Source organism: Amia ocellicauda, chromosome 18 (genome assembly GCF_036373705.1).
Source record: "Amia ocellicauda isolate fAmiCal2 chromosome 18, fAmiCal2.hap1, whole genome shotgun sequence".
Lineage (NCBI taxonomy): Eukaryota > Metazoa > Chordata > Actinopteri > Amiiformes > Amiidae > Amia > Amia ocellicauda.
Window position 1 is genome coordinate 1976304 of NC_089867.1, and position 13402 is coordinate 1989705.

The 13402-nt window shown below is 34.6% G+C and overlaps 1 protein-coding gene across 1 annotated transcript in view; it reads right to left on the minus strand.

The window, feature by feature from the left end:
* Positions 1-1130: 1130 nt before the first annotated feature.
* Positions 1131-13402, minus strand: part of stk3 (serine/threonine kinase 3 (STE20 homolog, yeast)) — a 113888-nt gene continuing 101616 nt past the window's right edge. The window contains exon 11 of the mRNA XM_066691512.1: positions 1131-5012. Within this exon, the coding sequence (XP_066547609.1) occupies positions 4854-5012 (159 nt within the window). The 3' untranslated portion in view covers positions 1131-4853. The remainder of the gene's footprint in view (positions 5013-13402) is intronic.

Sequence of the window (13402 nt, forward strand, 5' to 3'; positions counted from 1 at the left end):
AGTCTACAAAGACATGATAAGTGTACACATAATTAACATTCTTGAATTAATCAAAATCCAGACCAAAATCCAACAGATCATTTGTGGTTTGCACTGAAAAAAGCGAAGTTAGAGTAACTGAAATCATAATTAAGAAATCAGCAAATTTTGCTTTGACTAATGAGAAAAAAACAAACAAATTACTATTAGTATAAATGGTAGTATAAATGGTAATTGAATGAATTGATGCACCAAAAGAAACATTGAGACACGGTAAAGAAAGTTATGAATGTGAGATGGTTATTTTCATTTTGACAGAGGCATTAGTTTGTTTGGGATTTTTTTTTTCCATGGGGAATATTAGCACAATCTCAAACTACATGCATAAATGTGGAAGCAATTTATACAGCAAGTCAACTGAAAAGTTTGTTGTTCTCCAAGTACTATAGGATACCTCCAAAATGAAAGTATTAGCCGAAACAATTAATCTGCACTTTGTGAATTACTCATCAACAGCGTTGTGAAATCTTTAAATGCATTGGAAGTTAATTTTAATAATGTGACTAGATTTGTCTCATATAATGCCAATTACATGATCAAGGCATACAATGACATACTTTGAGGTTTCCTGCCAAATTTAATACATTTGAATAGCCATTGCTAGCACTGGGAAAATATATCATTCCAAATACATCCCATTTTACACAGGGTTCATGGAAAATTAAATGCACATTTCACCAAACACTACAATGTTAAAGAAATTGCTTACAGGTGCTCAAAGTTTAAAATGAGTTTGCATTAAAGCTGTAGAATTGTTTCCCAATTTAAGAGGAAAGGCTAAAATATATTTCTAAGTTGTTACCAATACTGAAAGAAGTGTTTCTTATGGCTAAGTTATTACAGAACAATCTCAGTCTCTTACAGAATTCAGGGTTACAATATTTATTTTATTAATTTAGTATTTTATATATATTATTCCAGGAATCTTCAATAAGTGATTCAAAGAAGCAGACTACATGGCCACCTTGCATAGGAAGAAATGCATTACAGCATTACAAAGCAGGTTGCATAAAACACAGAGCCCTAGGAATGGTAGGAATAAATGCATATATGTATGAATTAAAAAATAATCAAACACCATGTGAGACCAGTGAAAAGGGCAAAATTCTTTAATGTGTTTTGTAGGAAAATACATCTGAGAAAATAAGTTAGTGTCTCCGTTAAGAAGTTACACATCCGTTTAAAATGTTTACAGAGTTTATACAGGGCAATTGTATGGTGAAACATGTCATCAACAATTTACTGACTCTCCAGTGGAAGCAAGCTGTACTACCTGAAACATGTCCTCTTCAGTGAAAATATGAAGCATTCAAAATAACACATCTTGCAGCCATTTGCAACTTTACCACCTTGAATGAGTTGTTGTATGTAACACCAGTCACTACTGAATTAACCACACACTACATTTGATCAAATTCTGAAATCCAATTCTTAATTTAGCACACAAAGCACAACCTAAAACTGAAGGTTAAAGCTGTGTATATATATATATATATATATATATATATATATATATATAAACTTTCATATATTAGAACATAACTATGCTTTTTATATAAGAAATTGAGGGACATATTCAAAGAATTTCAAGTGTTCTATATTCATTTCTGCCAGATTCAAAGCTATATTGTACAATGCTACCGTTTCTAAATAGCATGCCCTTCAAAAAAATACACACCTACACAGACAGACATATTGAGGCAGATAGGTGGACACACAGGTATATAAGATAGATAGATAGTCTACCTTTGAAAAAGTCAATATTAAGCCTAACATATGTTGACAGTGTATCAACCTATTTCTCCTGCCTCAGCCCTCTAAAGTACTTTATTGAATTTGTTGGTATCCTTGAGCTATTACTGTGCTTATCCATTTAGCCCGACACATTTGTTATCATAGTGATTGTTGATGGAGAGCCATGCACGTCTATCATTGATAAGAAATCAATTTTTAAGCATCCAAAAAAATAAGGAAACCTGCTTTCTGTTGCAAAACTGGCTTATTATAAAAGAAATCACTAGGCAATTCTCAGAGCACTTTAAAGCCTCATTCGTAAAAGACAGGGCTGATATCTGCTATTATTTGGATAAAGCAGCAGCAATCAACACAAAAGCACAAGTTAGTGTCTAGTTTCTAATGGGAATGGATTTCAGTTTCCTTTCTAACTTAATAAACAGGTGCAAGTCAAATGTGTATGCCATGTTATTCTGCAAAATTGCGTAGACAAATAAACATCTACATTGCCAACCATTCAGACTAACAAAGCACCCCCAGCTCTTTCCCATCTTGTGTGCTAGTTTTAAAGTGAGCTTATTGACTAAACATTTGCTTTTGCAGGCCTGGAAGAAAATAATGATACAAAGAGAGTTTACCCTTACAATAACTAGTTATGGAAATGCCACAGTGAGGATAAATGTGGCCTTGTACAAGTTTTTGAAAGCTCACTTTGTAATACTCAGTGCAATTTGATCTTGACAAACTGCTGTTAATTGCCAAAACAGATTACAGTCTTTAATTACCAGAGTTTTTTTATTTATCTCATGCAAGGATAGTAAAATGGATTGAACAAGGGCTTCTGCATGAAGATGTTGCCAATCTCGTTTATACTTATGTTGAAAACCGTCAGATTTTGTGGACTTGTTTAAAAACTGCATTAGTGCTCATTGCAAACACATCCAACAGAAAGAAGTAGAGAAATTAAAAGTAGGGAAAATAAGAATAGGTCAGTCACATTTGAAAACTATCCAAATAGCACCCTGCAACGTTACTGAAATTATGCCTGTTCTATATCCATTTATAGCTCTGTATCAATAATATTGGAACACTGCTACATTTCATTGCCTGTTGATTTTATGTAAAACTAAACGAGGAAAAAAACAAAATCTGTCAGCATCTCATGTATTGCATCTTGTGGAGAAAAAAACAAACGAATCCACTACACTGCTTCTAGGGTTGGTTCATAAAAGGCATTGTTTGACTTTCATTTTGTGAACAATCCACATGTCTGTATGTTGTTCTAAGGTTTATTACATCCTTGCCCCACTGCAATTCACCCTCATCATGTTTTGCATGTTCTTAATACAGTATTAAGAAAGGTTGTTGGTGTAATAGGTAATATATGCATTATATTCTATTGCTACAGAAAAAGACAGCAGAAAATATTCACTAGTATAAGAGCTTAGTGCAATTGGCCCTTCAAACTCTTGAAAGGATCATTGGAGAGGGAACATATCATTAAAATGGTATAATTTAGAAACTTGAGGGCATTATTACAGGCATATATCTTATAAATAGCATGCACTGTTTTCCATATTTACAGCACAAAAATATAGAAATAAAAGGAAATTACACCATCAGCTTTAACTGGAGACAAATGTTCAGAGAAAATCCTTAAGCGTGAAAGAAACAGACACAGCTTTTTGTCTACAAAGACTCCCATTAAAAACAAATGAAGGGTAAAGAGGACATTTTTTAAACCCTGAGCTCAAGAAAGTGCATGACACCAGCATATATGGAAGGGTAAGAAATAATACAAGCCTTTTTATCAATACAGAAATATCCTCAGATTTTCACTGAAGGATTTTTTCCTTCTTTTAAAGATTCCAGCCATGTTCATGGAAGCCTTTAGATACAATAAGAATAATATTTAAAACAAACATCCCAATTCTGTGCCAAACACATTGATATCTCACCTGGATGCATTTATTCCAATAACTACTGAAAAGAAAAACTTAGATTAACAGAAATATATATAGTTGAGTATTCTACAAACCAATACACATATCATTTATCTAGATCTTATTTTCTATGAGATACAAATGGTTAAATGGTTAAAACAAAAGTATGCTTCAAAAGGAAAAAAAGAGAGGCTCTGAGACAGAAAGCAATGATTGGACTTCACAAACAAAATGTGAGATTCACTTTTTGTAAGACTCATGGGGGGGAAATGGGGCTACATTAGTCTTTACAAAAGCAAACCTCTTACTATGATTATGAAGATGCAGAAAATAATCCAATTGCATAAAAACAGGAAAAATGGAAAAGCAAAAAATGCATAGCTGATTGTGAATGTATACATTGTCTTTCTACAGCTTACTGAACAGGAAAAAAAGATGTCTGGACTCAGAAATGAGAGAAAACATACTCTTTTAGCAAAAAAAGATCACAAGTTTATTTTACACTAGGATCAAGACCTAGAAACAGAAATTTCAAAATGCACTTGATGCGGTCAAGGCCATGGTCAACATTTCAGTTGGTCCCCCAAAGGTGCTTATAAACCTCCTATGTACGTTTTATTTTATTAAATGTAACATTCTGCACTAGTTTCTATATGCTTTCCTCCTATGCTCAGGAGTGCTCTATTGTCACCTAATGTGTTTATTCAGCCAACAAAGACTGGACTCAAAACCTTAAGGCACCCAAATTCACAATGCAACCGAGCCTGTGCGGCACACTTTCCCCAGTAATTCTTTGGTTTTCAACTCTCTGGAATCCCACACTTTCACACCGAAATGAAAACTGAGCACAAGATGTTGGAGACCTAATCATATTCAAAGATAGCAAAGACAATAACAGTAAGAGCAGTAGGAGGAAGAATGCCATAAATCACTTCTTACTTAATTTCAGTAAAAAGGAAGGAACTATTTTTCTTCATTAAGTGTGAATGAACAAAACTCCATGTGGGGGGGAGGGATAAATAAATAAAACAAAAACTTCTGTTAGTGGCACTGTTGTATTGAACATTGTGTGCCCTAGGCCACTAGTCTGGCTCAGTTTTACAGTCTGTACAGTGGGGTGGGGGGGTTCAATGCCTTTCAGAAGTTCTGCTGTCTGCGCTTCTTGGCATCCATGGCGTCGAGGATGGGCTGCCTCTTGGCGGTGTAGCGCTGTCTCAGTTCCTCGATCTCTCGCTCCATCATGGGGTCCAACGCGCTGAGCCGCATCTGCAGCTCCTCAAAGCTCAGGTTCTTCAGCTGCATGCAGACAGACAACAAAGAAAAGACTCATTATTAACAATGGCCACAGGCACAGGGCAATACTGGGAGAAAGCACATTTCTTCTCATTGTTCTTTTTCTCCCATAGTCTTTATGCAGACTGATCCTGCTTTATGAGCCACTGGTGGAGGGAAGAAGTATAAAGGAGGAGAGCAATATTCACACAGCCTTCTACTGTGGTATTCAGGTTTTTTTTTTCTCTTAATAAAAAAAGTAAGTAGTAGAAAAGGAGTGTGAGCAAATACGGCAATTGGAAAGATATTCAATATCTTATATAACAGTGTATAAATTGAAGGAGAGAATGCAACCATAGTAACAATATAAAAGCCCCCATATATTTTTGTAGTTACAGGTATGAAATCAATACAAACAAGCTGAGCTCAATTAATGTCTTGATGCAAGGATGGTAGAGCTGATGTTTCCTGGCTACAGTTATGTGCAATGAAATCTATAAAATGTGTGAAAAATCCCATATGGTAGAGTATCCTACAGATATCACTTAAGTCATAGAGTCTGCATCTCAAAAGGCTCTGCTTGCAGCAAATGATAAGATGAAACAAAAAAACTCTTCAAGGGCTGTCCTCATTTATCTGCTGCAAACAGATGGACTGTTAAAGTCATTATGAAAAAGCATTCATTTTTTCATGAATGCAATAATATGTAGATATATTTAAAAATTAAAAAATGAACACTGAGGAAAAACAGCTTTTAATTAATTTCACTAATAAATATTTTGACACGGTGTGAAATAAGCTGATGTTTCTAAAGACACAGACACATACTACCAAACTGGAAGCCAGTGATGTGAGGGGACCCAATTCAATTTTAATGTACAACACTCCCAATCATTCTATAGACTATATCTATAATCTTTTTAACTCCATCATCTCTTCAATGCCAAACAGACATCCAAATATATGAAGAGAAATGTGTAGCCATAAAAACAACGAAGAAGGGCTGGTTATGTACAGTCCACCATCAACTAGGCATAATATTAATATTTTGAATGCTAATTGGAATCTGGTCTCATTCCCTGCTATTACTTTCATTTGCAGTTATGTCTTGACAAAGATAATGTACTAATCACAGACCAGATAATTGCCTCCCAGGCCTTGTTCGCTACCGCCAACCCCCCAAACACTTTTTCTGGGGGAAACACTTGATATATAAATATATATAAAAAGATTAATAAATAAACTTTGCAGGCATTAAAAGAGAAGCTATAGATTTTTTTTAAATGGAAACACCTTCATCCAGCAGTGAATCGATATAGGCTGCTGACGATGATGATATATATATTTAATAAAATATTTAATATATTTAAGTCCTTTTTTAATCAGCATAAAATTAGTTTGGACCCATTCAACATTATGTTTTGACTTTCTCATTCTGTAACCTGAAGATTTCATTAGAAAGGAACAATTTGATCAATTAACAATCTAATGTGTGACATGTGGAAAATACATTTTGAAAAAGTTCAATTGCATCTACCGAATGGTGCCATTCTGTCTAAGCCTAAAGTACTGCACTGCCTCTAGGAAAATGTACGATTCTGATAATAAATCAGATACTATCCGTTACTAAGCATACACTCAAGTTTATTGACTACTGCCATCTGTTATAATTTCCTGTAGGAAGAAAAAGGGAAAACCAAGATGTCCTTCAATTATTAATAGTGCTTAGGTTCTTTACAAAATGTTCCACAAATAATATAAAAGGCAAAGTATCATTAAAGAACAAAAAGTTCAAGAAAGTGTCTGGTCCTTCTAACAAAGTTATTTCACAAAATATAAAGGCCAATTTTATAGAAGAGTTGCTGTGAATTATTATATTATTATAGTGTGTTGTTAATGAGACAAATAAGGAAAGGTCACAATGGGTACACTTTGCACAGAGGTGAGTGTACTTTCCATATGTAGTTTAAAGTTTTCACATCCTTCATTCGAAACAATGTTATTTAGTGAGTTATGTTATTTATCTATTATTTTTCCCCAAGGGTGGTGTTAACTTCTGACTGCCAATCCACTGATTCTCCCTTCAAGGAGGAGAGGCTTGTGTGTTCCAGTGAACCCAAGAGCGATGCCATCTGGAGAATAGGCTCCTGGTATGGATTCATCAAATGCACTTATATCCTACACTCCTTGTTTCAGTACTTTTCTCAGGCTACACGTGGCTACAATACATCAGATTTTGCACTTCAATTGCAGAACTCTTCATTTCTCAGTGAAAGCCACATGCTCTTCTTGCAGGGTGGGTAGGGTTTCCCATTGCTATGCTAGTACTGAATCAGTACTCATGTTCTCATTGGTTGTTTTTCTAATGATGTGAAGCATTCTGTGATGTGAAAAAAATGTTTTTTATACCCCGTATTCTGAAATGCGGGGGTGGTGGGATACTTGGTCTGATTAGGAATACAAAATCTCAGAAAATATTGACAATTATGACATTCTGGAACCAGACAAAACAAGACCATCCATGTTTTGGTAGCAACACACACCCATAGAGAGCTCAAAATGTCAAGATGGAAAACTCTGTTTACGGTGTACTAATACACAATGATTGTACATAATTGGATCTGAACTTCTCTGTGTTTGATAGAACATACTGGATTCATTGTTAGGTTGTTCTGAACAAAACAAGCTTATTTGCAAAGAAATCCAATCGAAACCGAGTGATCTGTGACTGTCTGAATGTGAACATAATTCTAATAACCAGTACATTTTATTAAGCTTAACATCAACACCACTGCTCTTAAGCTATATTACCCTGCATTATTTTTCTTTTTGTAACAATCACATCTGCTCTGTTATATGTCAAAGACATTTTACATTGTGCACCTCTTTAAAGCTTTACATCAAAATACCTGCCATCAATGATAAGCTAATTATCATATTGAATGTTCTCTTCACAAATGTATGTGAATGTGGGTGTTTTTCATATATATCAAATTACATTTCCAAGCAAAAGAGAAAGAATGGAAATCTGCATAAAACCGATAAGTGTGCGCGCTAAAGCACAATTGAATTAATAAATGTTCATCTTTCCCAGCAAATGAAACACAAATACATAAAAATAAAAACAGAATTGCATTAAAGCGCAACAAAAATGCTACATTTCTTGAGGCGTCTATCTGAAAAATACAGGTACTTCTTGGTGAAGCTTAAATGATTCAAAATCCTCTAAGTTTGCAATGCAAAACATCACTTTGCAATAGGATTTGCTCTTAAATCCCACACTTCATTAAATATATAAGCCTTACTAACATAGCAGTCGACATGTCCAAGTGGCTGGATGATGAGTGTTTATTTAGTGTATTTATTGTACTTTGATATTAAAGAGGACAAACATTATGAATCATTACAAAAAAATATGACCTACCAAATATATTTAACTAAGCAAGATTAAAATATTAAATGCTTTCAAAGGGCTGTTTAATTGATTATACAGAACTGATAGACTTATTATAAAATTAGTTCAGAAGCTCAGATCAGGTTGTACAAGTCTATTGAGGCAGGCCTTGATATATTGCATAAATCCAGTCCTAGTGCTAGTAATACTGAGGACAAGCAAAATAAATTACACAGGCACTTTTTTGCCAAATTTACATTGAGGTTTCATTTTTCACTCAACAGCACTACTGCATGAACAAAGTTTAGGCCTAAATAATAGTAAAACATTTTTTTTCCATGAAAGCAGATGATTTATAAACAAATCAGGTTCCATTCGTAACTATTGTTCTCTAAAGCTAATCTTCATTTCAAACCTCTATTCAAAGTCAAAGGACAACTCAAAGTCTGAGCTACAATTAGGACAGGTTGTGTTGTGTTGTGTTGTGTGACAGTGTTGTGTGTATGGTATCCAAAGGAAAAATGAATGGGAACTTCAGTGAGTTTTCTAATGCCTTCACAATGGATGCCTTTTACTTTGAAATATCAGTGCAGTAACCATGTTGTGTCGTTCTGCACCTTCCGTCCAAAACATTGATGTACACCATTTGCTTCAGTTGTGTTCCCCAAATTCACTGTACAATCCTATCACCTCAATCAAGCAGTGCAATTCCACAACTTGGCAAAAACTGACAAGAAAAAAACATCTAAGCAGAAGTAACAAATATATATATATTTAAATCATTCATCTATTTCAGTTATTTTGACATTAAATGCAAGGGTTTTTCATAAAAAGCATTTTTGATATGTACACTATTAACTTACATATGAAAATCTTTCTTAGACAGTACATAGACATTCCACTTCACAAAGGACAAATAGTAAATCCAATTTGCAATTTGTTTAAGGGCTATTCCTTACTGTACTTAACTTAATTATGAATGTTTATAGGGAACATATGCTTTATAGTTCTAAATGGGCTAATATCAAGAGTACGAAATGACCATAAATAACTTAGCAGACTGAAACTGGAAGAAGATACCATTAATGCAAATTATATTGGGAAAGGGCTATAAACTCAACATAGCTAACTCCCAGAAGAGATCAAATACCGAAGAAACCGAAATCCTCTTAAATGTACATACAATAAAGTAATGTTGTTGGCCACCATTTTTTCTGATTTAGGAGTACCAACACAAAGTATTTAGATTAACATTAAACACAAGCTTCTCATAAGATCCATCATAAAAATGCTGTACTAGAAAACTTCAACTCAGATACAAGCTTCAGCCTTACATGTTTTGTCTTTACAATCAAAAGAAGTAAGAGAGAGTACTTAATATATTTATCCATGTAAATCATTGTATTTCGATTAATTTGTTGTTATTCAAAAATGTGTAAACATCAAATGGTCAGAAACCAATTTGAAAGTGAATATAATGAATCGCTGATGAAGGAAAATGGCTCACAATGATGCATCATAATGAGGATGTCTCCCAGAGGTGGGCCAAATAAGAATTGTGGACAGTAACCATTCTGAGCAGATAGGTATTTAATTGCTGCATTTGTCTCCAAAGTTCTCAGGGAAATATTTTTCAATTAGAATAAATAAAAATATTTATGCTTTTATTTACATTGTTCATCATGAATTAATAATTAAAAACATTAAAATCGTGTTTTAATTGTTATAGTTCAGCCTGTGCTGAAAATAAATTTCTATTATATTGTGCCAATTTGTACCATTGTTTTCTGAAATTACTTTGATTAAATCCATTTAGAAAGTTTTTTTTTTTTTTTTTTTACATATTTTTCATTCATTTCTATCATTACTGTTAAAAAAGGATGTGAGTTTAGTACAAATTGCAGCAACTGCTAAAAATGCAAACAAACGAATGGCCTGAGTATTTAGAGAAAAAAACCTCACAGATAAAACATATGTAGATGAAATTACATTCAGGTCTTTTTAGTAATCTCTGGATTACGATTATATTTTTGTTGAAAACGGACCAATTCCTATTTAAAAATTCACTACAGACAATATTGACATTGATTCATACCCCACCAATCAGTACTTTTTGAATTCTCCTTTGGCTCTGATTGCATGGATGGCTTTTCTTGTGGCCCTTTAAAAGGTTCAAATTCTCAGAATTGATACTCCTCAAAGCAGTATATTCAGCCTAAAAAAAAAGCCTATATCAGGAAAAATGTCATACCCAATAAGTCATACCCGTTTTGCTTTGCTTCTGGTGCCCGGGTTACAATTGTATATACAAGGATATTTTGGCACCTCGTCCACCCTGTCTCAAGACGCTGGTCATAAGTGGAGTTTCCAGCACAATAAATCACTCTCGGTTAACACTAAAACAAATCTGAATTATTCTTAATAGCTGGCTGCACAGTTTGTGGTTGAAGAGACATTTCTAAACTGTTGGAGTTTTGACTTTTAATTCCAGTGTTAGCAATGTTCTTCTGAGCCAAGCCATCAGAATCTATTAACAAGAGAAAATACCTTGCTTGTTTTATCCATTGCCAAAAAATTCCAAAGTTGTTCCAATTTAATATCCGTAAAATAACCTATTTTTCATTAAAGCAATTACAGAGGTGGTTTTGGATGACACTGCGACACAATGTACATGCTCACAAACCAGGCTGTTGTCTCCTCCCCTTTCTATGAGATGAGGACCAAGAAGACACAACAGTGGTAAGAGGGTTGTCCACAGGGATTTTGAGACAAACTCAAGGTCTCCAACCCTATGTGTGTCAAGAGCAGACCCTGCCTTTGCTTGAGGTTACACAGTGTAATATAAATGGAATACAGCTGGTTAAATGGGAAGCTGAAGCACACAATTCGGGCAACATTCACACAATTCTGAGGGGAAGAAAATAATACATCAAAGGAGCATAAAAATCCATCTGTCAGTTGGTGTGCATTTACAAGCTGTGTGAGCAACTTGCAGATTATGGAGGCTTTACAAGAAATTTCAAGCGATACTGAATCTCTTCCTGCAAAATCTGTAATAAATACCCTGCAAAGGTGCTGTACACATTTCACTATATATGGTTACAGCACTTTAAATGTTTTGTCAGTGTTGTAAATAGGATAATCTCTGCAAGATGCATCCCTACAGACTATAACAGCCATAGGAAATATTATGCCTTAGTCGATCTTGTCAGAGTCTCACACGAAGCTCACGATAGAGACCACCAGGGGAGAGAGATACTGAAACTGAAGGAAGAAAAATGGCAGTTGCACTTGACTTCTCAAATGTTCCAATGTGCAAACATTTCTTGGCTATTTCATTGTGATTCAAAGAGCATTGCAGGATGGTGCCATGAAGAGAAGTTAATGAAAAACACACTCATTGTAACTACACATTGAATATTATGTTATCAAAAAGAAGTCTTACTTCATTACTTTAATGAAAGGATATTCTGTACAATCATACATATGGTGGCCAACTTCGATTTTACTGTAATGAAAACATATAGTAAATAAGCAATTGTCCAAAGACATGCCAGCAAACTCAAGGACAAGCAGAGGACTGAGCAGGCATGTGTATTGGCGTCTGAATGCATTTGAATATTTTTGGGATTTGAGTGCTGGTTATTACATAAAAACATTGAAAATATGTTCACAGAACGTATTTACAATTCTCCTTTACCCAGTTCTCCCTTCTCATTGGACTAATGTCAGGATGTCACTGTTTGAACACTGCCAAAGTCATGGCAAACCAAAGTCCGGCTCCCGTTTTACAGTTCCCAGATGAAATACGTGCATTGCAGATTAACATTCTGTCTGCCATGAAGAGATTACCCAATTTCTAGTTAATTTATTCTAATCTGTATATTAAGTGCTGTCAGATTTGGTCTTGTGTTCAACTCAACCTCAAGGAATTGGTTTTAGTTTTGTGCTTTTTTAAACGGGTCTATATGCACTATGAATGCTTTAAAAAAAAAAAAAAAAAAAAAAAAAAAAAAAAAGTTTTTTCTTTCAATGCTACTGTCATGAACTGTAATGTGTGTTAGCCATTTCACAATATATAATAATTTGCAGGGCTGGTCATTAAAGCAGACACCTGCAGCTGTTTTAATGTTTCAGACAGTTGCTGTTTCCTGCCCTGCTATCCATTATATGCTCTCATCTCTCCCAGTTTAGACATCCCCTACAGTGAACTGCCATTTAACACAGAAATACTCCAGCTGGAACTTGAAGCCCATTTTTCTGTAATTCTCTTCCTAATCAGGCCGACTGCATTAAATACTCCATGTCATAATTATCTATGGTCCCATAAGAGAGTAATAATGATCTTGTGTTCTGTTCTCATTTTATGTAAATTAACCCAGCCTTCTGTTGCTAATTGCCGTCTCAATCCACCTGGTGTCTTCTAATTACATAAACATAACATCAACAAGACAAAAAAAGATCACTTTTCCCTGAAAACCTGAGACCGCATAAAACTAAACTTTTTCCCCCTGCTTGTTGACAGTTATTTTGCTGCTTACCACTACACTGAAGTTATAAATCAATATTAAAGTGTAACTAGAGGAGTTCTGATACATACAATACTTTCTTCAGAAGCCTCATAATTTGCTTTTTGAATTGGATTCAGTGTTTTGGGTTTGTTTACTTTGTGAACAAGCTATAGGCCTATATGTTTCTCACTTAAATACAGTTTTAGGTGGAACTATTGAACAAGGTTTTCAGTATTTTGCTTGCATAATTAATTATCTCATGAGCTACTAGAATAAACTAAACGGTGCTGTGCAAACATATCTCAGATACCCCAGGCACAAATATTTCCAAATTACAAGTGGCATTGGCCCATCAGCAATTTCAAATGATTCCGGCAATCATAACAGGGTGACTTTTCTTGAAGACATGGGTCAATTAATTCAAAATCGCTGCAAAGATGGGGGTGATTTTCCAGCCATAAAATGATCATGTTTTTAGTGACCTGATCTACTTGAAGGCTGAGGAAAAA